At 40.3% G+C, this 26,321-nt stretch overlaps 1 protein-coding gene and 1 long non-coding RNA gene across 2 annotated transcripts in view; one reads left to right on the forward strand and one right to left on the reverse strand.

Moving 5' to 3' along the window:
- The window catches only part of LOC106901526, a 12,264-nt gene extending 8,290 nt beyond the window's left edge, over positions 1-3,974 (reverse strand). Inside the window, exons 1-2 of the long non-coding RNA XR_001414319.1 lie at positions 3,853-3,974; positions 3,111-3,194 (exon numbers count right to left, since the gene is read on the reverse strand). This is a non-coding gene — a long non-coding RNA (uncharacterized LOC106901526). The remainder of the gene's footprint in view (positions 1-3,110; positions 3,195-3,852) is intronic.
- Positions 3,975-11,912: 7,938 nt separating this feature from the next.
- CAPZA2 (capping protein (actin filament) muscle Z-line, alpha 2) overlaps positions 11,913-26,321 on the forward strand; it is a 33,560-nt gene continuing 19,151 nt past the window's right edge. Inside the window, exon 1 of the mRNA XM_014963860.1 lies at positions 11,913-12,009. Coding sequence (XP_014819346.1) covers positions 11,971-12,009 — 39 coding nt within the window. The 5' untranslated portion in view covers positions 11,913-11,970. The remainder of the gene's footprint in view (positions 12,010-26,321) is intronic.

Here is a 26,321-nt window from a genome sequence, read left to right on the forward strand (position 1 = left end):
TTTTTTTTTTTTTTTTTTTTTTTTTTTTTTTTTTTTTTTTTTTGTAGTGGAGGATCTGTTTAGGATCTGCTAAATATACCCCTTGCTAATGGACATTGATCACGTTTACCAGAAAAATGTAAGTCATTAACTGTTTTTTGCCCATATGTCGCTGACAAAGCAGGTAGGGCTTGCTTCTGAACTTCCCTAGAAGAGCCAGGATCCAGGCCATGTAAGGAGCCCTCGCAGAAGCCACAATTCCACAGAATTGCTTTCCCATTTTGTTGACACCCAATTTTATCTTTCCCTCTGGCTGCTTTAATGCCCCCTATTATTAAATGTTCCTTTTCAGGAACACTGAATACTGACTTGGCTTCCTTTTCCCAAAACCCTGTAGAGTCCTCCCATTGCCTCTAGCATCATACTTGGCCCTCTACACTAATGTACATCCATTGTCAGCTCTTAACAAAGATTGCCTTAAACTACAAAAGAGAGCCTAAAATAAAGGCTGTATATCCTGCAGCAGGAAAAGAAAGATTACAATCTCTATGCCAATTGCCTCAGATTCCTTTCTACTCCAAGGACTCATATTTCACTGGGTTTTTTTGCACCCATAGCCTGGTATCGCTAATCTGTAATCCATATGAAATAGTGTCGGGTACGTCTCAGATGACATTGGGTGCACAGATGTGTGCAGCACGCACCCATCAGATTTTGCAGCTTAGGCAAGACCGAAATTCCTCTCTGTCTTCTTCATCAGCTCCTCCCCTGACATCAGGGGAACTAGTCCCTCCACACCCACCAAAACTACTTCACTATTTGTTTTGGTTTCCCTTTTGTTTTGTTTTGCTTGGCTAGCAGAAATTCCTGTAAATGTTAAGACATAGAACAAAACACTCGGGCTGAGGTAGACATGACCCATTTTAGCACCATGGGCAGGAGCAGGCCCTCGCCACCATCCCTCCCAGCCTCGGCCATTTGCAGGCCTGGTCACCAGCTGGTTGTCACCTGGCACCAGATCCTCCACTGCACACACGGCAACGCCCCAGCTTTGCCAAGTTTAGAGGGGCTGCAACAGACTTTTATTACTAGACAGAGGGTTCATTTGAAAAACCCTTCCCTGGAATATAGCCCATGACGAGCTTGCACAGTAACAGTGAAGGGCAATATGTTGAAAGGAAAAAAACATGACATGAGATTTGCTTCCCTCTCCTCCTCACCCTCCCATTTTCCTAATTCTTTCCTAAGTCTTCTCTTTCTTCCCTGACTCACAGGAGAAGTCCCAGCACACAAGGCAGGGAGTGATGGTGGCAACAGCAACTTGGAGTGACTCAGACTACAGAAAAGACTGTGACTAAAAGGAATGTAAGGCCAAACCCAGAAACAACTAAGTAGCAATGAAGAGTAAAAACGACCAGAAATGAACACATACAGGTCCAACCATCATGTGCTACACAAGGGAATAGCCAGAAAACAACATCCAGCACTATGCAAGGATGCAGGTCACATGAGGAAGCTGGGCTCAGTCACAACAGGTCTACCAATTGGCTCAACCAGGGTTAGAAACTTTGCTTTTCACATTGTCATGTCAGCAAGCAGCACAGGAAAACAACGCTCCACTTGTCTCTCACCACCTCCTGCTTATTATCATTCCTTCTAGGTCTTTTATAGGTTATCAGTCTCACATCGTGCCATCATTAAATTTTCAAGAAAAGTCTTTGTCTTCTCCTCTGTTGCACTTGAAACATCTACAAAGGCTCCCTGCTGCTCTCCTCTGCCTCTTTCCCTAAAAATTACATTTGAGTAGAGGGCCACAAAAATTTGGAAAAGAATAGTGAGAACAGAGACCCCCATCCATCACACTAGATGGTGTTATCTTACACATATCCCACTTCTGTTTGTATCTCTTCATCACCTCATCCTATTCATCACAACAGGGATAAGACTCCTTTTTTTGCTGTATATCCTGATCCGACATGAAAGACTAAAACCAGAAGTTCAAAATCTTCTGGTGAGGAAGGAAGTGGAGCACAACATTGCAAAAGCCTGAGCTTACCATCTGGAAAGAAAGTATATGAGACTTTCTGTCAGACTAACAATCTGTATCAGTCAGAGATACCATTATAACAGCAGCAATACATGTTAAAACAGGCACAGATACAGAGGAAATGCATTCTGAATTCTAAAAATTATAAAACTTGTTAAAGCACATGTGGAATAAAGCTTCATTCCCTTTCCAGGATCAAAAGCATTTCCTTTTGTACATAATAGTTTATCTAGATATTGAAATCCTTTAGTGAGTTATTAATTACTACCAAAATACAGTTCTGGTTTTAATATTTTTCCACTCCCAACCAGTTCACACAAAATACTTGCTAAAGCGCCACAAAGAGGAAGATAGAATTTTTTTCAGAGTGAGCATCATGTTTTACTTCTCTGTGTATTTCTTTAACACGGAGAAATGAAAGTAGTATGATCTGACCTCTAATCTTTGTGTTACTTTTGTTCTGAGTTGCTCTTAGACAAAAGATTACTTGGGGGAGGGAGAGGATTATGGTGGGATGCATTTCCTCTGGTTTTGCATTAGACTTTTGTGAGTTGTCTTCCATGCCAGTTGAGGGAGAATTTGACAAACTATCCCTATATACCAATTCACTGAAAGAAAAAAAAAAAAGGCATCTTTTTTCCCTTTTTACAAACTCCTCAGGAATAGACAGAATTATTAACCTAATCAAAATCCCTTTTCCCATAGAGAAAATCAATAGTGGTAATGCTTGGGGGAGGGGGAGGAATTCTCTACTTGTAAACTATGGAACAAAGGAGTGTGAATATGAAGCCTATGAAGCTGATGGCAGCTGAGTACAAAACAAGCATGATATACAATGATGGATAATTTCTGCATTGAGCTTTGTTAGGCTTCTGATACTAATTTTGCTCCTTACAACAGGCCTCTGTACCATTATATAACCCAATTAAGTGTAAAATTGAGGCCTCAGAATATGGGAGGGGGGGTTAAGTTACTATGTTAAGACAATGTAAAATAGACATGTAAAACTTGGCATTCCCTCCCAAAGACACACTGCCCAGTTGTCTGTAACCTCCTCCCTTGATTCCTGATTGTTTCATCTTACCTGAAGAAGCACATGGTCATCATCAACTTCAGAATCCAGGTGGGTGAAATCCTGGCTTTCTTGTAGTCAGAGACCTGCTAATTTCTACAGCATCAGAAAATTGATAACAATGCAATTATTACAGTCATATATAGGATTAGTTTTGCTAAAGGAAAATGGTGAGATAAATTCTTTGGTTTCTTTTACATTTAAGGTGGTTTTACTGCATCCCTGTGGAAGCAAGAAATGACAGATGTCCCCAGGAAGCAGATCTCAGGCTCTAAGGCCACAGATGAGTTCTGTAGGACAAGGTTTACATGACTGCTATAGGCAAATTACACCACCATCTGCTCCAGTCTCCCATTAATCAGTGTAAAATGAAATAAAAAACCATCAAAATTATTTTAATATATTAATGTGATTTTATCAATACACAACATGGCAACTGTTTCAAAAGTAGATGACTGAAGTCATGTTCAACATTCAGACACTGGCATAATTTTTAGCATTCAGGTCTTTTACTAAGGTCAGGAGCAAGTGTACAGAAGTACTAATATTGTGCACCATTCAGGGGCCAAACAAAAATAAAATTACAAATCCTGACTCCATTTCCTACTATTTCTTCTAATAGGTGACAGAAAATAAAAAATTAAGCACCCACACCACTGTTAAGCAGCCTGAAATACCACTGTTTCTGAGGCATTCTTCTCTACACAGCACAGAAATTCTCAGCCCTTCAGTCACATCTGTTTGCATGGTTTACCTTTATTGAGATTTTATCTTCATAAGACATTCAGTTCTACAGATGGCAAAAGGAAAAGAAATTTGGACTCCTCCAGTGAATCTCAACTTCATTAAACAGATCAGCACATTTGCCATTTCCTGTTGAAAAATAAAATTGCCAAACAATGTCTCCTTTAAAATGAAAGTAAATAAATCCAGCTAGAAGACTACACTTTCTTTTTTCATAAGGGAAGAACTAAATATATAAACAGGAACAAGGCTCAGTGAGAGGGAAGGAAAGGAAGTTTTATGTTTTCTCATAGAGTTTTTCAGAATTAGGTGGCTGCTCTATTCCTGTAACAAGTTAATGACTGGAGAGAGCAGTGCCCCCACTCCTTTGCTTTCCTCAGTTTTATTTGCTTTCTCCTAATACCATTGCTGCTTTCTCCTGGTCCTCCTTTCTCTTCCCAAGCTATCCTGATACAGAGCAAAGGCAAACAAATGATGTACATTGAAGGAGAGCTCGACTGATTCAGTTCAGAGCTATTGTAAGGTACACAGTTATCCTAAAGACCCTCTTTAGCCATTACAGGGTGAAGAACCCTTACACTTTGATTCTCCCCCACTTCCTAGTCCCCAGCCTGCCCTCTTCCTTTTGTTAATCCTAATCCTGCTCCGTCTTTGTATTATCAATAGCTACTGATACAGCATTCCTGATGTCCAAGCAGGAGCTGCAATAAATGCAGTACAGAAATACAGCCCTCTTGGTACAAAGTCCTTTGTGTCCTCTGTGTGTGATTTGCCTCCCCGAGTACAGGTTCCCTGAGGAGCACAAAGCAATGCTGAATTACAAGTGCAGTCCTTTCCCCCTTCCCTTAGCCTTGCAACTTCAGCCATCCTTTGTGGTTTTCTGTTAGCCCTTGTCTCCCTTCATTGGTCCATCACCTTCTTGCCCTTTGATCTTCTGATACTGAAAGGGGATTTGGCTGTCATAACACATTCATTAAATATTTAGACAGCTGGGTCTGAACTAGCCACCTAATTACAGCCAATAATCTTATCCTAAGATGGACGTCTTAACTAGGTCAGATGAATCTCACCCTTGGAGTGCTTATTTCTCCCTGTTGATGTAAAGGGAGCTGAGGGTCACCTGCTCAGACTCAGGTGTTTATAACTTAAGTATCAAAAATACTCCCCAAATAATCCTATTTCAAATACTCTACTAAACCTTTTTACTGACCTTCTCTTTGACTCTGGTACTGCCTGTCTTTCTGTTTCATTAATACCCACTCTAACCTCAGCCATTTCCCTGGTACTACTTCTTTGCTACTTTTAAAAGCCAGGTCCTCTTCTGTACTCCATCCTCACTGGATTCAGCTCATTACACTCCAATTATACTCTCTCTTCTTCGTCTCCTCCATGGAGCCACTTCCATTCTTACTTGAGTTTCTCTCCATCAGTTGCCAAACAGGAGAAGGGCTCAGAGAATCATGCCACGCAATGTCAATCTTTACTTTAAAACTGCTAGTCCCATTGTTGCCTTGGTTAAATTCTTCCAGTAGTCATCTACTCTGACAATTAATACTAAGTTTATTTATTAATACTAAGTTTATTTAGTCTGAATTTATCCTGTTTTAACTTCTGGCCATGAATCCTGTAATATCCTAATACATCAAAACATCCTAATAACAACTTTCCAATCTCCCAGTAAGTACTCTCAAACCTCTTTTTGCTGATAAACTAACCAGATTGGATTGCTCACATTTTCCAGGCTCTGATTATTCTTTTAGCCCTCTGCAATTCATAAATGTTCTCCTTGAAACCCCTCTAGCTGTACCTGTCTACAGTTAATTTATTTATCTTTGAAAAACAGGCTGTAAAATAGACATGCTAATACTCTTCTTTCCAAAGCACTGTCATAGCCCGTGGCTGTGATATAATTTATTAATAAAATATTTATCACTGTAGCACAAACTAATGTTTAAGTTAGCAACTCTTCCACAGACATGGTAAACAATGCTAAAGAAAACTTTTCTAGTTGTTCTATTTTTCCTGAAAATTCCCATGCTGTAATTTAAATCTCTATAATGGCTCAATACCGGCAATCCATCATGCACTGCTAACTTCAAGAATACTTTTAGAATGCACTTTCACTACTCTGCTGCTCCTTACATTGCATCAGAATTAAATAAATTAGCATTGAGAGAAGATATTCTGTAACAAAAGATGTTTTATAAACAGTCACTAATCTTTATTTAACTGTAGTTTACATTTCAGAAGGATTTTTTTCATCAGAGAATTTTGGATTAAGCTCTTCTGCAAATACACTCAAGAAGGCAAAGGGCAGGGGAAGAAAAGAAGTTGGCAGGTAGAGAGAACCTTTTTAAAAACTAATGCTGTGGTTTTTAAATAGTTAACATATTAAGATAGCAAATATAACAAAAATGTCAGGAGAAACCCACCAACACATACCCCATGTATGAAGACTACAGGCTTCAGAATCAGTAGGACAAGAAATTTTCTGGCACCTCTGAAAATCTGTACATAATTTGGATTATGTAAGTATTGCTCCTCCCAAAAGATGGTTTGGGACTGACTAAAACCAAAAGTAGATGTTTCAGTACTCAGCACTTCCTCTTTATCATCTTCTTTTTGCCTTCAGCTCTTTGCATATGCTGCTGCACTGTTGCCCGTTGCCTTCAAAGACCTGCAACCTCCTTATCTCCGCTGGAGCAGGACCAGCAGTCAACAAGATTTAGGTGTATTTCCTTCCTCTGGTTGCCTTCCTCTGAAGTGCTCAACACTTGCTCTTTTTCAACCTCCTTTTCTGCATTCCCATTCCTGAATAAAAAGTCTGTATCACAAATAAATAATCCCACTCTTAGTTCTTAAGAGTATGTCTGCTTAGAAGCACCTCGATTTATGGGAGAACTAAATGTTGTTGTCAACAGTAAACTACTAGCCTGCATTTTAAGATAAATCTAAGAAACAACACGGGTATCTAATTCCTAAAACATAGGTATGTGTCAAAAGAAAGCCAAATGCAAGACTCTGAATTTGAATTATGTAAGGCAAGATATATAGCTGTCTATTCTTGGAGGGGGTGAGGGCAGAGAAAGAAGCTGAGAAAACTCCCAAGAATAGAAACAGAGTAGGAAGTCACAGAGCAAGCCTGGATAAGATCTGAATGCAATCCTAAGAGGAACCTGAAAAGTGTGGTAATAAAGGCCCCTAAAGCTGACCAAAAAAATCCCCTCTAAATATTGAGTTTGTCATCTAAATAATTACGACATGCATAGTCTCCATGAAAAACATAGCATATGATACAAAATTTAATAAAACTTATAAAAATATTATGGTTGTGAAGCATAAGGAATGTTGTGACAATCTTAAAAATGCCACAGTAAGCAAGATCATGAACTTGATGATCAAAGCTAAGTTATCAACAAAAATCTTGATATAAGAAAGATATTTACAGTGAGAACAATCATTAACTGGAGCAGCCTCCCAGGAAAGTGGTAGAGTCCACATCACTGGAGGTTCTCAAGATGCAGTTGGGCCAGGCACTAGATAATCTTACCTATGCTCCCTTTCCCATGAAAGGTTGGTCCAGATCTTTCAAGGTCCCTGCCAACCTTGGCTGTTGTATGGCTCTCAGTGGTGAGAGTCTCAATAATCACACCAGGTGAAACACTACTGAGTCATTCTCTTAAATCTGTTGTGGCCAAAAAGATACTAAGCGTTCTCTAAGACGGAAGCTCAGTCTCAGGTTTGCTCTACAGTTGCACTTTACTATAGTTTTCTTCCTGTCACCGCTTACTTTCCAACACTGCTGTATGGATTTAGCATTCAGCTTCTTTCTCTTTGCGCTCACCACTAAGGTTCTATAAGGTAAAAAGAGCAAATTGTGAGGTTTGCAAACACCAACTCTCCAAAATAAACCCAAACTGGTAGGCAATTCCCAAGGCCCTAAGATCTGATACATATTTGGGAATGTGAGGAATTGGAGTACACCTCCCACTGACGTGCCAGAATGTAAGGATTTATACCAACAGCTATCAGGATGCAGGGAGACACTTCCTACAGAAAGGAGCAGGCAGCAGGGACACCACCTGCCACACTTTTCTGGGCACTCCTCCTGTCCCACTCCCAGGAGCATCATCTGAGTGGGGCTCAGAGCTTGGCTGGAATGCACCTTTTTCCTAGGAAGCAGAGTGTAGTATATCCTCTAGATTAAACAAGTAGGCACCAAACTACCTCTCATCAATCTGTCCTCTAAACAGATGCAATAGGTCAAATGTCAATCACCTGCCTTGAATCAGAAGAATGAAAATGCAATTTATTTTTTCCTGCGTGGTTTATCTCAATCTGTGGAGCCAGTGCAGAAGGACAGAGGGAGGGTGCTGTGCTCACCCCTATGTCCCATTGTCTCCTCACCAGCCTTCAGGATGGCTTTTGCACAGAAACTGCACTTCTCTCAAACCATCTCAACAGCCCTGCAAGGAGACCTTGTGGGAAGGACTGCTGCACCCTCCCTCCCAGTGGTACTCAGGGGCCAGGGGTCTGGCCCTACAGAGTCAATACAGAAAGAACAGAGAGCAGCAGCACAGCAAAATAGCAATATACTTGATTGGTAGCTCTACGGTGTCCAATTAGATCAAGCAGAACTCAACAGCACCTTTTTTTTTTTTCCTTTTTAAGTCATTTGTTTTTCTCTCATCGCATCAGTAAACCACACACTGCTCATCAGACAGATCTGTTAGCCCATGGTGAGCTTCGTGTAGTAGGACCAGATATCTACTGAGACAAGAGCTACCTAGTTAGCAATAGAATGGTTTGCTGTTCTGTATATGACTGTAGTGCAAATTAACCTTTGATCAATGCGTAGAGACACCGGCACATGAAAAAGGTTGCTAATGTGGGTGAATTTTATAGCATGAGATGATGTACTAGGTGAAAATTGGCTATATTCAATTTAAAACAGCAAGTAAAGACATATGACTGCAGATAAGATGCATATAAATTCCAAACTAACTCAGGTATCACTGCTATTTCCTAAATCACTTTTTAATCTTGACATCCTTAAGCCTCACATCCTGAAATATGTTCTGCATCTTCAGGATTATTTTCAGTCCTCCGTTAATTCCTTCTGAAATTTCCATATTCTTCCTGAAAATATACACAAGCACTCCAAAACACTGACTCACAAAGCAAGAATGGTACTTACTTCTGTGTGATTATTCGTTCCCCATTAAGTCCTAAGGTCACAGTAAAGCACCTGGCAGGGTACTACACAGAAGGTTCCCATTAGTATCTATGATGACTACACAGTGCTCCTCTGAGTCATTCACTTCATCATGCTAATTTCAAGAAAAAACGTGGTATAAACATAGCACATCCAACAGATAGATATATTAACTTATGAGAAAACTATTCATGTTTATCTTGTAAGATCTACCTTTTTGAACTACCCTCTAAATACATATTAAATAAAGCAACATCCTTGTCAACATCACCTGGCTGGCAAATCCCAAGGTGTGTTAATTTTTAACTGAAGCGTTTCACAAACCTTCTCAGCCAGTTACTCTTAAGAATCCTGGGCGGAATTTACAAAGTCCTGTTGTGCAGAACGGATTGTTGTGTGATGCCTTCCCCTGCTACAGACCATTACCTTTTATTATTGTGACCAAATAATATACATGAGACGTTCCAAAATCAAACATCCTTTTCTCCTCTACACCTCACCGCTCTACATCTAGCAATGGCCCTATCAAATATTGGGTTTGGTTGTCCTTTATTTCATTCATGACATGAATAAACTACTGTCCATTATCTTTACCCTCCATGGACACAGTTATTTTAAATCTCTCTTCAACTTTTCTGAATCAGTCACGTTTTCCAACTCTTCATGATTTTCCAACTTTCATTATTTTGACTCTTTTTCCATTTTGATCCTTTTCTCATGTATTGATTTTTGGTGCTGTTGTAATTTCCACGTACCCATTTGACTATAATGACTTCTTGTCAAATATCACTTTCCTTCATTTCCACGCAACAGTTCTGTTAGGGCACCTAGAATGATAGCCTTGAAAAATTCTACAGATATTGGCAATATTTTGCTATACTGCATATGACAGCATTAATCATTGCGTACAAATACCCATGCAAGACAGACGGATGTGGAAGAACTGTACAGCATAACAAGATCCTTTGGCTAGAAGCTGGCTACGTTCACACCGCCAACCACGACTGACTCAGAAGCATCTTGACACTAGCAATTTTCCAGTCAATGATAAACATTTCCTTCTCCTTCATAACTGGTATGAAGTACACTGTGTTTGACATTAAGAAAACGTATTTTTTAAATGTTACCAAAGAGTTATCACTGGACTTATACTTCCCCCAACATACTTCCTTCAGATTGAAATAATGGTAAAAACTTTATTCTTCCCACACATTAGGAATAGACTGTTAAGAAGTTCAACATATTCTCTAGCAAGATCATGTGGTCCATGGCATGGCATATTTTGTTTAAAGAATTAAAACTTTAATGTATAAATAATTCTTATTCTTCTGAAAGTTCTCTGACTTTGAAGCAGCTAATGGACACTTGCATAATACACCAGCCTTTTTACCTTTTCCATACTGAAGAACAGAGTCTAACCATCAATTTCAACATCATACAAGACTGTACCCACTAACTTTGTTACACTAATCATATAATCTTTCTCAAGCTCCAAATTGTCTTACATCCTTGAGTTTCCTAACATTAATACGCAATAAACTGAAAGATGTACCCCTTACATACAGTGTAACATTTGGATTTACTTCATAGTGCTTTAGGGTTGTCCTATCTAGAACATGGAATGAAGATATTTTGTTCTCCGAGCTGCCCTTGCTCTTGTATCATCCAGGAAATTGGCACCCATATTAATGAGATTAATCCTACAAGCACCCAGCTTAATTCAGACTTATCCCAGTGTTCCACAAAACCCAAGTTCTTGACTTGCCTAACACCAGTATTTCCTCTATTCTTTCTACTTTTGATCAAGGAACAGGAAGGATTTCTCAAGAAGGTCATGACTCCTCTTTTCCTTTTGAGGCCTCCGCAGTTTTTCACCTTCTGCAGAATGGAGCCTGTGACGTCTCAGTGTTGCCAGAACAGATCGTTATCAAAACAGCTTCTCCTGCTTATTCGTGTTCCCAGCCTGACTTTGCTCCTGGAAGGAAACAAAACCTCCCACTGTCCACCTGACCCTTGAAGAACAGATCAGCAACCCTTGTCAGAATGCAGTCACTGGGGAGGATGCCACCTCCCACCACACGGTGGGCTGGAAGTGAGGAAGCATTTCCAGGAAGAAGTGAGGATGCATTCCCGGGAAGTGAGGAAGCATTCCCGGCAAGAAGTAAGGAAGCATTCCCGGGAAGAAGTAAGGAAGCATTCCCGGGAAGTGCCAGCGGGTACGGCCTGGTCCTCTCAACAGCTCCCTGGGCATCTCCCTACCCCGAGGCACTGTTGGAAAAGGAAATGGAACCCCACTGGCCTCAACCCCGCACGGTTTGAGCTGCAGGAATGTTTTATTACAGTTTTCCTCAAAATTGGTATTATGTCTTCTCCCAGGCAACCCTTGCAAGCCGCCATCTCAGACGCCCCTCTGTGTACCTGCCACCTCACAGCCGCTGGAAGACACTCTCCGCATTTTCTTGGGTAAAAAAAAATAAAATAAAATCTAAATCTACTTATTTTCCTGTTTCGTCCCGTTGACCGCACTCCCTTTTCCACGTCCAGTCCCCCCAGTACAAACTATTTCCCACAGCCCATCGCCTCGGCCTCTTGCTGGCACCAAACCCACCCTTCCGACACCCCCTCCAGCCCACGGCGGAGCTGCCCCACGCACACCCCCCCACAAGCTCATCGCCACCCCCCCCCAATACCCACACCGAGCCACAGATCTAGTGGGGAGAACGCCTGAAAACCGGCATCTTTAACCCCTGCCGGCCCGAACCCCCTTCCCCTTCCCCTCCCCCGCCCCTCAGCGGGACCCCCGCCCCGCGCATGCGCACGGGCGCCGCCGCGCGACGAGCGGGGGGGCCCCGCCCTTCCTGCCTGCGAGGGAGGAGACGGGGGCGGCGGCGGCGGCCGGAGCCAGACGGGAAGATGGCGGACCTGGAGGAGCAGCTGTCCGACGAGGAGAAGGTAGGGGTGGGTGGGGGTGCCGCGCCAAACCGGGCAGGGCTGCCCTTTCTTCCCTGGCTCTCCGAGCCGGCAGGCCGCGGGGCGAGCTCGGCTCTCATCCCGTGGTTGGTGTTTTTCCCGTTGCCTCCGCGGCCGGGCCTGTCAGTCAGGGGGGCGGGAGGAGGGTCGGCGGAGAGGCCGGGGGGAGGGCTGGCCCCGTCGCCGCCTCGGTCCCGGCGCATCTCCCGCCGCTCCTTGTAGGGTGCGAGTCCGGCGGGGAGGCGGGGCCCGGTGTCCGGTGGAGGCGGCGGCGGCGGCCGCTCTGCCGGCTCCCCGAGCCGCCGGGGTAGCGGGCACGGCCCTGCTTGCCGCCGCCCCCGCCCGGTGGGCGGCGGAGGCCGGCAGGGAGAGGCAGAAAGGACGCGGAGGGAGTCTCCCTCCCCTTCCCCCACCTCCACTTCCCGTTTCCGAGGCGCCGTGCCCGTGCCGGCCGGCTGCGCCGGGCCACCGGCTCTGCCCTCCCTGCTGAGGGGCTCTGTGCCGCCGCCCCGGCCCCGGAGCAGGGCCGGCCTAGGCCGTCGCCTCCCCCTTCACCTCCACAGGCCCCTCGCCGGGAGGAGAGAGGATAGGAGAGATTTGGGGAAAGGGGGAGGGGGGTGGGGGATGAGGAAGGCTGTTTTACTTCCTATTAGGAGACAGTGATTGGGGAAGCGTAAAGTCAAGGAGCAGAGGGTCTGTGTTAAGGACATGAGCGTGTGATTTCTTTTTATGGCAGTTGGAAACTTCTTAGGTTTAAGACAGACTTTTCCAGAAAAATCTCACAACGAGGAGGGTGTCTTGAAAGACTTCAGTTACTAGTGCTCCTGGTCTTCCTCTGTTGGATCCAGCTTCATGGCAGCTGCCTGTTTCAGAGCTAGGGTGTGGTGTTATGAGTACATGGTGCTGGTGCACTGCTCATGTCTCTATGTAATGCACAGTATTATTCATTTTCGACTTTGAAAACGTAGGTTTTTGTGGCTGTGGAAGCTGTGAGATCAGTTAAATGTGGGAGACACCAATAAATGACATTTCTTCTAACTTGAAAGAAGTTTGGAGGATGTCTGAAATGTCAAAACAATTACAATAGGGCAGAATTTTTGCGTGTTTGAGGTTAACAGGACCACCTTTCAGAACTAGAGAGGCACTGATATGCCAAGAGATACATAGCGCCAGGATCTCACTATCTTTTTCCCAAGAGGCTTTAAGATTGTGCCATCCTTTATTTAATTTACATCCAAATGCCACCTCTCTGTTGGTACTAGTAGTAATGTAATCAAGAAATATACGTGGTAATCCATGAGTCTTTTAGTCCCTTACAGAAAACACAAGTAATTCTAATCCAGTATGTTGTTCCTAGACAGTATGTTTGAAAATACTACAAGCTATCTTGGCATCACCAAATGGTTGAGGTTGGAAGGGTTCTCTGGAGGTCATTTTGTCCAACCCCCCTGCTGAAGCAGGGTCATCTAGAGCAGGCTGCCCAGGGCTATCAGCAGATAGTTTGTGGAAATCTCCAAGGGTGGAGACTCTGCAACCTCCCTAGGCAATCTGTGCCAGAGCTTGGTTACTCTTGAAGTAACAAAGTGTTTCCTTATGCTCAGACAACACCTCCTGTCTGAGGCTATTGTGTCAATTGCCTCTTGTCCTATTCAATAATAAAAGATACAGTGACAGTTTTATCTCGCATCTGTATGATCTGAGAAGCACTGCCTGGGCTTTGTGACTGATGGAGTTAAGTTCTAAACTTTCTTCTCTCCATTAATTCCAGTTTTCTTTTCTCCCCGAATGGGTGCAGACTCTTCCTGCCTTGGTGTAAGTGAATAGAATCAGCAGTCTTCCATTGGAAATTTAAATTGGTTCCTTTATCTTCTCCCATATAAAATTGATTGCCCTGTATAAGTGGATTTTTCCACTTATACAGTATATTTTATTGGCTAACAAAGCAAAGATAGGCAACACTGCAAACTCTTGGAAAACCAGGCAAATATCCATACAGATCTTGTGATGCCTTAAGATTTTAATTTGATAACATTTTATTTGTAAAATGATAGCACGAGTTAAATGTATTTCAAACATTCAGTGTTACTGGGCTAAAAAAAAATGAGCTGGGTAGCATTTGGAAAGGATACCCTTCTCACCCATCCAGTTGAGACTATAAATAAATGTAGGAGTAGAGGCAGGCAGACAAATACTCATTTCATGGAGGAAAAAAAAATCACATTGCTCCTTTATATACTTTTTTCCGATGATAATATTAAAGGTTGATGCAGATGACAATGGTGGTGAAGTTTTGTAGGTAATTTCAATAGAAGCGTAACTAGAACACTGATCAAAACTACTGGAATTCAAGGAGGGAAGAAGGCGAACAAAATAAGATAACTTTTTTGTACCAGACTGCTAATAATGCTGTAAAAGCATAAGTAAATAGGAGATCAAGTGGTGTAGTGAAATGACAAGTTCTGAAAGGTCTTTGATTCATGTCTTTGTGTACAGTCAGTAAATTTAAGTGTTGCGAAGGCAGTAAGCAATTCCGTTTGTAGCCGCTATACCTTCCTGTTACCATCTAGCAGTCAGTTTAAGATGGTTGTATGTAGCTCTAATGTAATTTAAATTTAAAACTTGCAGTGTTTTAGTGTAATTGAAAATACAGAAAGGGCATGAATTGCAATAGTGGCAAAACAGAGAGTTACAGTTCAGGTAAAAAAAGCTCTAAAACCAAGGAAGGAGAAGAGCCAGTTGCCAGAAAGATCTTGATTTCAATATGCAAGATTGCGTAACAGGTTTTGAACCCAGTCTTGCTTCTTAGATTCACATTTTAGCAGTGTGAGGATAAAATTGAAAAAGCTTTAAAAAAAAAATAATCTGAGAATTATTTGTAGTAATCTGTACATCTGAGGATCTGAAGATGGGCCATTGCCAGTGAAAGTTACTGGCTTTAGCATCTAGTACCAGGGATTTTCCAGTGCTCAAAGCAGCTTTTGTAATACGCGGTGTTTTGTAGTTGCTTTGTTCACATAGGTCACTGACAGTTCAGGAGATAGGTGGAATAAGGTAAGTTTGTTTGCTTCAGTCTATAAATAAAAACGAGGTGTGAGAGGTGTAAATCTTGAAGCCCTGAACTCTTAAGGGAGATAGCAATGGGAAGTCCTCACTTCTGTGCCCTTCCTGTGGGTAATGCATCCTCACTTACCAAATTTTGAATGCAAAACCTATTAATTTATCCAGCATGTTTGAAGTAGGTTTGTTAAAATCTAGTAACCATTTTTTTGCAGTTTAATTTTATTCCAGTTTCTGTAGAAGTTGTTTTCCTACCTGTGGCTATGCCAAACTAAGAAGCATATCTAAAAATGTTTCTAATGAGGATATTAGAGTGAATATAAAAGCTACAATTTATCTACATGAATATAGGCAATGATTAATGGAAGGTACTGATTTTACTGTAAAAGTTGCACTTACTAATGCAAATATTCAACAACCACAGCATAAATGCAAAACAAGACTAAAAGTATTTAAATCATAAAACCAGTGTTCTGCAGTCCATTTTTGGTGACTTGAAGGGGTGTGTTTCCTGTAGATTTTTTTTTTTTTAATGTGAACCCTGTTCTCTACAAAGCACACGAGTTAAATAGCTGTGTTGATACCAGGATAGAGCCTGAGAAAATCTGGATATCTGCAGGGAGGAAAGGGGAGAATCCTTGTAGGAAAGGATAACACATTGATTTGTTTTTAATGGACAATTAGCTCTTGCATTCCTTAAAATGCTGAGCATATAAATGTGGAAATTGTCAAACAATTATTTTTTAAAACATCTTTCAGTAAGGTTATGTCTCAGTAGTTCCACTTGTTCAGGACGGTGGGGTTTAACAGTAGGTCAGCTTGCTGTAATTACAGCAAAACTCTGCTGATGAGGAAGTAGTCCAATTTGTGAAAACGAGCCCGCATCGCTTCCACGTATTTCCTGCTGCATTGGGTAACTTTGTAGCATCTTAAATTAGGTTTTAAAACCTACAAATCTAATGAATGTGAGTGTCTTACACCAACCAAACCGCAGTGTATTTTGTCAGATTGTTTAAGGATAAATTGTTTCTTAGTGCTTTGAGATGAAAAGTCTATGCCAGTAAAATGCATTCTCTTGTGTAACTTTGTCTTTAAAACGTAATACACTGACAGCAGATCAGACTTGCAGGGACAAGCACACCAATGTGGGAGGTTCAGGTGTTTCCTTAATGCAAATATAAAACTTTTTCCTGAATCTACTTTGAAAGCATTAGCAGAATTTTTTGACAAAAAAAGCAACAACTATTACTTTTTAAAAATCTCTATGTATATTGAAGCATACATGTGCTCTAAATCATTCATTTTGGAAGAATCTTGAATTCTGACTCTTAGAATTGCCCTGAATGGGACTTGAAGATCACAGGTGATTAGGAGCAGAATGTGTTAGATTCTAATCTAAGCAGGATTTGAATAACCTTTTCTGGGTATAATTTCACTGTAATCTATCAGGTAAATTTAAAGTAGCATTTTGCAGATTTCATTGATGTTATTTCTTTGTAGTTCATTAGTACACATCTTGTTTTATATTTAAAAGTGCAACTTTGCTAACATGTCTTGGAGGAGAACCTTGTGAGCTCTCAGGTTCTTTTTTATATTTAAGTTATGAATAGAGCTGGAAAAGCTGTAGCAGGTTCTGGTGAAAGGTTTTTCAACCTTTCATACTTAAATCTCAAATAACTCAGTTACTGTTTAAGCATGTCTTCTGTTTAATTTACTGCATTATCAAAGCTGTGAAAGTTAACATTTTTCCAAAAGTGAATGTTAGAGAAATTGTGTGGAAGAAATTGTTTTTACAAAGGTGAGGTTAAACTCAATGGTTACACTTTGATAACATTTTGAGGAAATTCTTTAATAAGAATGAGGAAGTTGGGAGTTCTTCTCAGACTGACATGTAATTCTGAATATAGCAGTCCTTCCAAGATTAAGATTTTTCTGTACATCCTGAGATGATATAGTGTATGGTCTTGAGTTGGGAATTAATTTTTTAAAAAATGCATCATACCCTTGAGATTGAGGGACAAAAGAGAAATTTTAATCACTTTGAGAAATTACAGAAGTGTTCAAGACTGTCTTAAAAAATTACCATATACTGTATGTATGTCCTACCATGACAATATATCTCTACAAATAGTAACTATATTTATAAAGTCATACAGGCTGGAAGAAACTTCTGGAGGTGACTCAAATGTTGCTTGGTCAAAGCTTAGATCAGCTTGCTTAGGGGCTTGCACTTGGAGTGGATGGAGACTGCACAGTCTCTCTGGGTGATGTGTTGCAATGTTTGACTACACACATGGTCAGAAGCTTTTCCTAATATTTAATTGTTGCAACTTGTATCCAAAGTTGGTTGTCTTTTCACTGTGGACCTCCATGGAAAGTTATTATGCAAAGCAAAATTATATGCATTTTTGACAGGCTAAAAATAATTATCTGAAGCTTGAAGATGAATACCTGTTATTCTAAATGCAAGATCTAAAACCACAGTTCATATATTCTTTTGTTAGTAGTAGTTTGAAGAAGTTAGGTACTTCTTGTTGATTATGACTTTCACCATGTTGTGGAGTATTTATAAAGCAATGGCACCTCCAGACCATCAAAAGACCCGTTCTTGCTACCTTTGTGCTTGCGGAACTGTTGCAGAAGAAGCCTGCAACCCAGGAAACCTCATAGTTTTAAGTAGATAAGAGAAACTGATTGAACCAAAAATAGAGAAGTGTTACAGACCAAACTATTGGCAAATCCCGTAATGATACTGGAGACAATAATTTGTGCTATAACAGATAGGATTCTGTTGCCCACCAACACAGTCATCAACCTACTGTGTTCTGCTGTGAAATACCACCTTTGGTTGATTTTGGTTTTGGCACCCAAAGAGGAATGGGATAAGGATTTTAGTCGCATTATTTAGCAAAACAGTATATTTTTCTCAGGCAGCACTGTATGATACTCACTTCCAGTTTCTGAAAGCAGGATATAAAGGAGTTAGAACTGCTTGTGTGGAAACGAACGCAGAATTTTCAGCATATGGAAATTACATTTTTTTAATCTTTGAGTAAAAAGCTTCTGAAATGTAAAATATTTTGAATAATTTCTTAACTTGACAGAAGGCATTTAAACTTTCAAACTAATAGGTAACTTTGAGAGGGAATTTTAAGACACTGCAATTGGGAGGCATAATTAAGGTGGGAAATTATTCTATGACCTTTTAATAAAGGCATTTTTCATTGAGCAAGCTCTGATACTGTTCCTTTTCCCTCCCTGCTGCTATTGAATCCAGGCTTGATGTCCTTGGAGTATCTATTAATAATGATCGTGGAGTAGGAGGAAGGATCACTTGAAAAATGTAGGCTTTGTGTTGGAAGAATGCTTTGCAAATATGAACCAAGTGCTTTTTAGGTAATAGTAGATACAGATCCGTAAAGACTGCTGGGAGAGAGATCTCATTGCTGCAACTGGGGAGCACATGTGTGGGGCTGACAGAACGTCCTGGTTCTGTATGTGGGAAATGATGCCATCAGTTTCTTTGTGAAGTCTTATTTAGCCCTTTCTTACAACTTTTACTTCTTAAACATAATTTAATGCTTTCACTTTTGACTAAATGTAAAATTTTACTACTTTTTCAGTTTTCAATGAATGAATTTTGCAAGGAAATTCTGAGATTTTTTTTAATGCTTATTATCTGTTGTCTGTCTGATCTGTGAGCAAAGTATGCAATTGCTCAGCTTCTAAAGGTTTTATGGGTAAGATTTACTCGTAAATTTACATCAGACCAATGATTGCATTAGATCTTTGTCAAATCGAATGAGATTTCTATTTAGCAAAGAGAGTGCTAGCCTCTAGCATGTTTCCCCAAACAGTATTTTGTTTCTTGAGTTGATTACATATGTTGGGGCTTGACCCTACAATGAGATAGGAAGTACCAAAGAATGATACAGTTTGAGATACTAATATTTTAAAGCACCTGATTTAATACTTTTCTGAGTCTGCAACTTAATACTACTTTGACATGCCTCCTATTCATCCTTTTTTCCTTTTTGTTTTTTCTTCTTTTTTTTTCTTTGCCTTTTTTTTTTTTTTTTTCTCAGAGGGTCCTTTGGAAGTTACTGAGAGCTGCTCTTGTCTAAGCTGTGAAACTGAGATGTTCCTAACCATTTATTTTTTTTTTTTCCCCTTGGTTGCTCGTATTATGAGCTTTCATGTACATAGCTGAAAAAAGGACTACTGTATTGAAGATAAAAACTTGCAGTGAAGATGGTGCAGGAAGAATGTTCTGTATGACAAATTTGAGACACGTACCGCTATAAGCAATTTTAGAATCACTTTTGCATGTGTGTGGTTTTCTCGGCTATTTGTTTTCCAGCCAACCACTAAGAAGACACAGGCTTTTAGAGAAATACAGATGTGGGGAAAAATAATATAATGTATTCTACTTTCTGTATTATAATTACAAGCAAATTTTTTTCAGTTCAGAGCTTTTAGTAGTTGATGGTGATAGCGGAAGCCAAAGTTTCAAGATGATCTTGATCCTTTAACATCTACTAACAAAACATATTCGTTTCACTTATTTGAGACCTGTACAGTTCTTTTAATATGTTTCTGAATTTAAATATGGGAAGTACATGGCATAAAAAGGTGTTCAATTGGATACAGTCAGCAGTAATAAAAGTAGCTGCAAAATGACATGGGGGAGATTTATCTTCTCTAATTGTCTTCCACTATTGTATTGTCCAAGTAACATACATTGCTTTCATATTCCTCTTTGCTATCTGTACCTTATACAATGACTTTCAGAAGTCCTGGTTTGGGTATATATGTATTTTTTTTTAATCCTTCATCTTAATATGATGTGGTGCATAAAGCAATTTTAAGATGGAGACTTCTATAATAATTAGATACTCTACTGCTGAAATGCCCCACAGTGAAACAATCAGCACCTTTCAAAATGGTTATTTTTCTGAAAATAAATTTCATTATCCAAGTCAGTTCTTCAGGTAAAAAGAATGCAGCTAGAATACCTTATGCTGTGTAAGATTTGAACCACTATTAAGTGCTGGTACTATTACATACTCTTAAATATTTGTACATTAAAAATAATTGAGGGAAACACACATTCTACAGACGCAATGCAGCTTCAGGCGTTACTATGAAGGAAATGTCTGTTCAGTCAAAGCCATAGGCATGGAATGTGCCCCTCCTTTCCTGTGCCACAGAACCACATTTTTGCAGTGTTTTCTTCCTCGGCTCCCTCAGAAGCAGAAGTGAATTGAGTATGCTACAGTGCATTTTTCAGTTGAGCTTGGCAGGAAAGCTGAAGTTGCAACACTACTTTTTATGTTCATTCCCTCTCTACCAGAGTCACTGCCTTTGCCCTATGTCTGTGTAAGAAGCTGCATGTTTTGGGATGCTGCTTCACTTTTTGAAATTTTACCCATGGGCATGGGTGAGATACTGAGAAGACAGTTTGCTGCTGACATGGTACAACTCCTTTCTCACATACACGTTCTCAGTGCTTGTCTAGCCTTTTGAAGGCTTATTTACCTCACTAAACTGCTCGCAGCAAGAAGCAATGATTATTTAAAGCTCTCTTGATAAGTGAATTGGTTGCTATGTTCTTGCCACCTTCTAAAGCTATTCTTTAGCTAGATCAATTTGCTTCTCTGGATGCTTGCATAAATAGATGAACAGTAGTGATACAAAGGAGTTTGTAAAAATGGATCATGGGATTTATTTGGGAAGGAGCAGGGAGATTAGTCATTTTGGTGACAGCAGAAGCTCAGTGTTAGGTCAGTTTATTCTAATTAGGAATATTATTATTTCCAATTAGGAAACACTGCTAGCTCTTTTTTAAAGATGTATTGTAACTGCTGGTATAACATCCTGGAAAGTATATAACCTAAGAATTTATTGTGCAGTTGGAGCCAGCAATACCAAATATCTACCTGACCAAAGGAGAAGCCAGCTATGTTTGTTTTTGTTCTTTTTTTAAATTGCAGGGTTTGCAAACTCAAAAACGGTGTTGAAGTTTTCAGTGCTGACAGATCATCAGGTGCTGTACCTTGCAAGAGATTGAACCTTATCACAGAGTGATACAGGGTTGCAAGGGACCTCTGGAGATCATCTAGTCTAACCCCCCTGCCAAAGCAGGTCCACCTAGAGCAGGTTGCATAGGAACATGTCCAGGTGTGCTTTGAATGTCTCCAGAGGTGGAGACTCCACCACCTCTCTGGGCAGCCTATTCCAGTGCTCTGCCACCCTTATGTTTAGATGGAACTTCTTATATTCAAGTTTGTGCCCATTGCCTCTTGTCCTATCCCTGGGCACCACTGAAAAAAGACTGGCCCTGTCCTCTTGACACCTGCCCTTTAAGTATTTATAGGCGTTGACCTTAGACTGTGCTCCTAGATGTGCTACGTGTCAGTGCAAAACTAATTTTGACTAATAGAAGATGTCAGAGCAGATTTTTTTTGTTCATTAGGAAGTAAAGCTGCGTATTCAAAAATAACAGGTCAGCTGAACTCAAAACATGTGTTTGAATAAAACTCTGAACTCGACAAAAGGCTTGTCAAGTTTTATTCAATATCACTCCAGGTAGTACAAGCAGAATTCCTGAATGACTTGCATGTTATTGTGAGTGTGAATTACGGGTCTTGAGAGAATTGGAACGTACCTACTTTGAATCAGCTTAACTGTGTTAGTATTTCTGTAACTATGGGCTAATTATAAGAAACCCCTGTAGCTACCTGTAAATACAGTTCAGGGGGTGATGACAAAGCTATTGCCTGCAGAAAGGCTTCCTGAACCAACAGCTATGGCAGAAGGCATGACTGTGGGAATAAGGCTCTCTGGATGGTTCCTAGAGCAGAAGCAAAGAGCTCCCTGCTCCCCAGTGTGGTATCTCATCCATGTTTTTGTAAATGTATGTTCCTGTGAGTGGGAGATTTGATTTGGTTTATAAGGAAGCAAAGGTGCTCTCAGAAATCCATAATATAAATGCATGCTACATAATGCTTTGCTTCTGCTGTAACACTTCTGTAATCACTGATAACAGTAACTGCTGGAAGCTCTTTATTTTATTTTTTTCCCTGTGATTAGCAACGAGGTTGTTTTGGAGTGGAAATGTATTGTGGAGGTCTTCTATTACCTTCCCCATTCCACATTTGTATGTGGGTCTTAAGTAAAAAGGGCTTTTAATATCTTCTTCACTATTTAATTTTTATTGCTCTGGAGCAGTAAATGTTACTCTGAGTGTAGAGGAAGGGTGGGTCTCCCTGCCACAAGGATTTCACGGCTGAACTTGAAATAAGTGATGCGTAGAAAAGAGTAAGGGCAAAATATATGGTTTCACAGCATCTTGCTTACCAGCACCTTTCTCCTGCCCAGCATGGCTGTTGATCGAAGGAGGGAGCCGTCAGAGTGCTTGGCAAATACAGCTGTATTTCAGTTAAGTTAAAAAGGGTAAAAGAAAAAGGGAAGGGGGGGAGAGGAGCGGGAGAGGCGGAGCAGAAAAGCTAACTGCAGCTTTAATGTCTCTCTTATTGTAGGTGTACCCTAGCTGATTATCAGGAATGAGCATATCTTAGCGGAGCTGAGAGCGGCGTGGCGTTGTGTGAGCCCCTGCACTTGTGCGAGCACATATTCATGACCATATATAGGCACATACAGTGCAGAAGGTCGGGCTTTTTCAACCAGTGTCAGTTCCGATGTGCCAGGAACAGGAAGAGTGGTTTGGGGGCATTTGAAGTCACTGCGTATAACTTCTTTAAAATAAAACAAACTTCAGAATGGCTCAGTCTGGAAAACATAGAGAAGTAGGATTTCTTTATGTATCTGATGAATGTCATGCCTTGAGAGAAATTAGATTGTGAAATAAAAGCAAAAGCATAAAACCAAGGCAGATCTAGCATAGCTGTGCCATTCTGTACACTACTACCTCGGTGCTTGTGTAATCTGAAAACTGCAAAGACTGTAGTAACTGGGTGTAGGCATCTGTTGACAGACTAATTGTTTTAATCTCCAGCAGAATGAAGAATTAGGCATTATCATGCCTAATATCCATGTTCATCGCATACAACAAACCTGTCCTTTTCTCTTTTGCTAAGCTGCTGAGTCTGAATTTTTACTTTAGCTGAAATAGTTTACTTTATAAAAATCAAAAAGCTTGTAACTAATGTGGTGGGTAGCACTTGGTTTCAAATGAGAAAGTAAATCTCGCTTGTTCTTCCCTACTGATGTCAGACTTCCATTTAAGTGAAAATTGATGACTCTTAACTGGCATATATCTGAAAATTGGATAAAGAAAAGACCTGCAGTGGGGTATGCTTCCCTTCTTAAAGTTTCAGAAGTTTGGGGGTTTTGGTTGTTTTATTTATTTATTTTTAACCTCCTCTCAGCCTCTATGATTTGTCCAAGTTAATGCTCAAACCTGCATGAAGTCACATTTCATGAAAATGCATTTAGGTTGGTTTTGTGCATTCTTTGTGAACTATTGATGATCAGATATTCTGGATTAGTGAACTCTGCAGTTTATGGTTTCTTGCAAGCCACTCTTCAGACATTTAACTGAAAACAGTGACTGTAAATCTGATCTTGGAAACTATATCAATAAAACACTGTCTTAAACTTTAGGTGGTGTTTTGGGAGTAACTAGAGTAATAAATAGAGAAACTTCAGGTGTTTTCCCAGTATTGGCTTTTGAGTTTTCTAAAGGAACTCTCAACTGTAACCTAATTTTTTGTTACTTGCTGTTATATGCTTAAGGTTCTTGTACTGTGTGTGAAAGTGCAGTTCTCTTGAATGGAAAAAATTTTGTCATTTAGACTTCTAAAACATTATGTTGTTTCTGTTTTGACTTGCTCAAATCAGTTCTAATCAATTTTTAAAATTCTCAATGTGTTGAATAACCAGCATTGATTTCAACTGCAGTACATCTAATTGAAGTCTTTGTTAAATGGTTTTCAGCAAAAATAGCTTCTTGTCTGAACAGGGTTATACTGCAGTTTAGTTTTTTGCCTATCACTTTGTATTACAAGTAATGTTCCTCTTGCTGTATGTGCATTTTTAAACTTTTTTTCTTTATTTGCCCGTAAACGCCACATTTTGTATGGTCTTCCCTTTGTTTAAATTGTCCTTCCTCAAGTGATAGAAGAGCCTGTGGCTTTTTACTGCCTAAAGGGGGAGATCTTCATCTCATTGTGCCTCATGAGGGTGTATTGCTTTATCCTTCAGTATCAGTCTGGCTTTGGAAAAAATAAACCTCCTTTAGAGCAGTTATTTCTGGAAAAACTCAGTGGCAATAAAGTCGCTGTAAGTGCTTTTCAGTTCTTATGTGTTAAGTGAGACTGCTGGATTTAATTCTTTTATATGGGCTGCTTCTATGTATGAGTTGGGGAAATACGGCTCCTTCAGATACTCATCTCCACAGATAAGTAAATTTGGTTTAACTGCTGAAGAAAAGTGGATTGGTTTTAAATGGGCTTCCCAAAGGCAGGTTAGCAAAGGGCAGAGTGTGTCTTGACTGACAGACTGTTAACTTCTGAAGATACATTAGGTTTTTTGCTTCTGTAAGCATGAATATGCTTTATACTTCTTGATGAGATGTTCATTGCAAATTTGCATGATTGTGTTTGTCTGTCCTATAAAAAGTCTTATCTATGATGAATTATTACAGTGAAAAAATTCTCATTGAGGAATTGAATTTACTAATAAAATGCTGATTAAAAGTAATGTTTAGCTTGGTCTGTCCTGAGGAAACATCTGTTACTATGGAATACCTCTGAATGGATATTACTTACACTATAGCTAATTTGACTGATAAGAATGGTTCTTAGTGATAGTGAAAAAAAGAAGCAAAACCAGTTTTACATTACCAAAACTGCTGAAAGTGAGGTATTATTCCAGTTTTAGTACAGACTTAATATCTCACTTTACAGATATTACCAGTTCAAAGCACATGGTCAGAGTGCAGTTTGGGCAGCCAAGTTTTGCTTAATTTTGCTCATTTAGCTGTTGCCCAGCCCAAAACTGAAGTATCATTTATTTTGGAACTCAAAATGTCTCTAAGTCCTGTTTCTCTGCTTGCCTGGAGCTAACTCTGCCTTGGCAAGGGTAAGCTGGACTGTTCATGTCCTGAAGTCAATTCGGACCCAAGAAACAGTGTCCCCCCTTCTCATCTGATACCTGCTCTTAAGTATGAGGCCTAAATTCCAGTCTGATTCCAGAATCTGTTAATTGGTCATTTGATAAAATGTCTTAGTAATATAGAGCCTTGGAGCTTGTCTTGCCCTTCTTCTTCAAGGGTGGTTTAGTAGTACTGTAGGTTAGCTATGTTTCAGGCCCTTCAGATTTCTTTGGCTCGAGCATTAAGCTGTGTACTGTGCACAGGGTGCCCTGACTTCAGCAGGAGAGGTGTGGAGTATGTCCTCACTCTGGAAAAGTGCGCGGGCTGGTGGTTGGCGTCATCTGGCTAATGCAGATGAGTTTACATTCCACTGGGTCAAAGGAGACAATCCAAGTCATGTTTTCTTCTTATCTGGGCAAGTGCTTTAATAAGCTGCCATAGAAGAAAGAAGAGGCTCTTGCCTCTCTGTGTCTCTTGAGAAGAGTAAACTCTATGGCATTTATCTCAGTATAATGCAAATTTATGTTTATATGGAAAAAGCAGTTCTGATTTAGATATGTGAGGCAGCAGATAAAGGCTGTCTTCAACCCAAAATGTAGCATTCGGTTTAGAAAGTTGGGGACTGATAACCTTTCATTTCCATCAGCCAGCTCTGTGGCTGTGTGTTGGCTGCTAGTGAGCAGAAAGCTGCCTGGGCTAGGCATTTGGGATCTGACTGAAGTTTGAACACTGCTGAGGCAACAGAGTCCCCTATCAGGACACTCTGAAGCTTGAACCACCTCTCCTGGAGACCATTTTCTGGATCTTGTCAAGAACCAGGGGCCCAAGCGCTGGCTGTATTGCTACCCTCAATTGTAAAAGCTATTTACAAGTCCATTCAAGAGCTCTAGCATGCTCAGATAGTTCTTTTATTGTTTCAATGTATCTAAATGTGTAAATGTAAAGCATTCTTTGGTTATTTTTAGCTATTTGTTAATGGAGTATGTGCTTCTGGAACATCTTAATTTCAAACAAGAAGCCAAGAGAATGCAGACAATGAATCTCCCAACTCTTTTCCATAGAAATATAACTGGAGGTGTTAGAAATGGGGAACTATGGTTCAGGCAGTAACCTGTATTTG

The sequence above is a fragment of the Calidris pugnax genome, unplaced genomic scaffold (genome assembly GCF_001431845.1).
Source record: "Calidris pugnax isolate Ruff unplaced genomic scaffold, ASM143184v1 scaffold44, whole genome shotgun sequence".
Classification (NCBI taxonomy): Eukaryota; Metazoa; Chordata; class Aves; order Charadriiformes; family Scolopacidae; genus Calidris; species Calidris pugnax.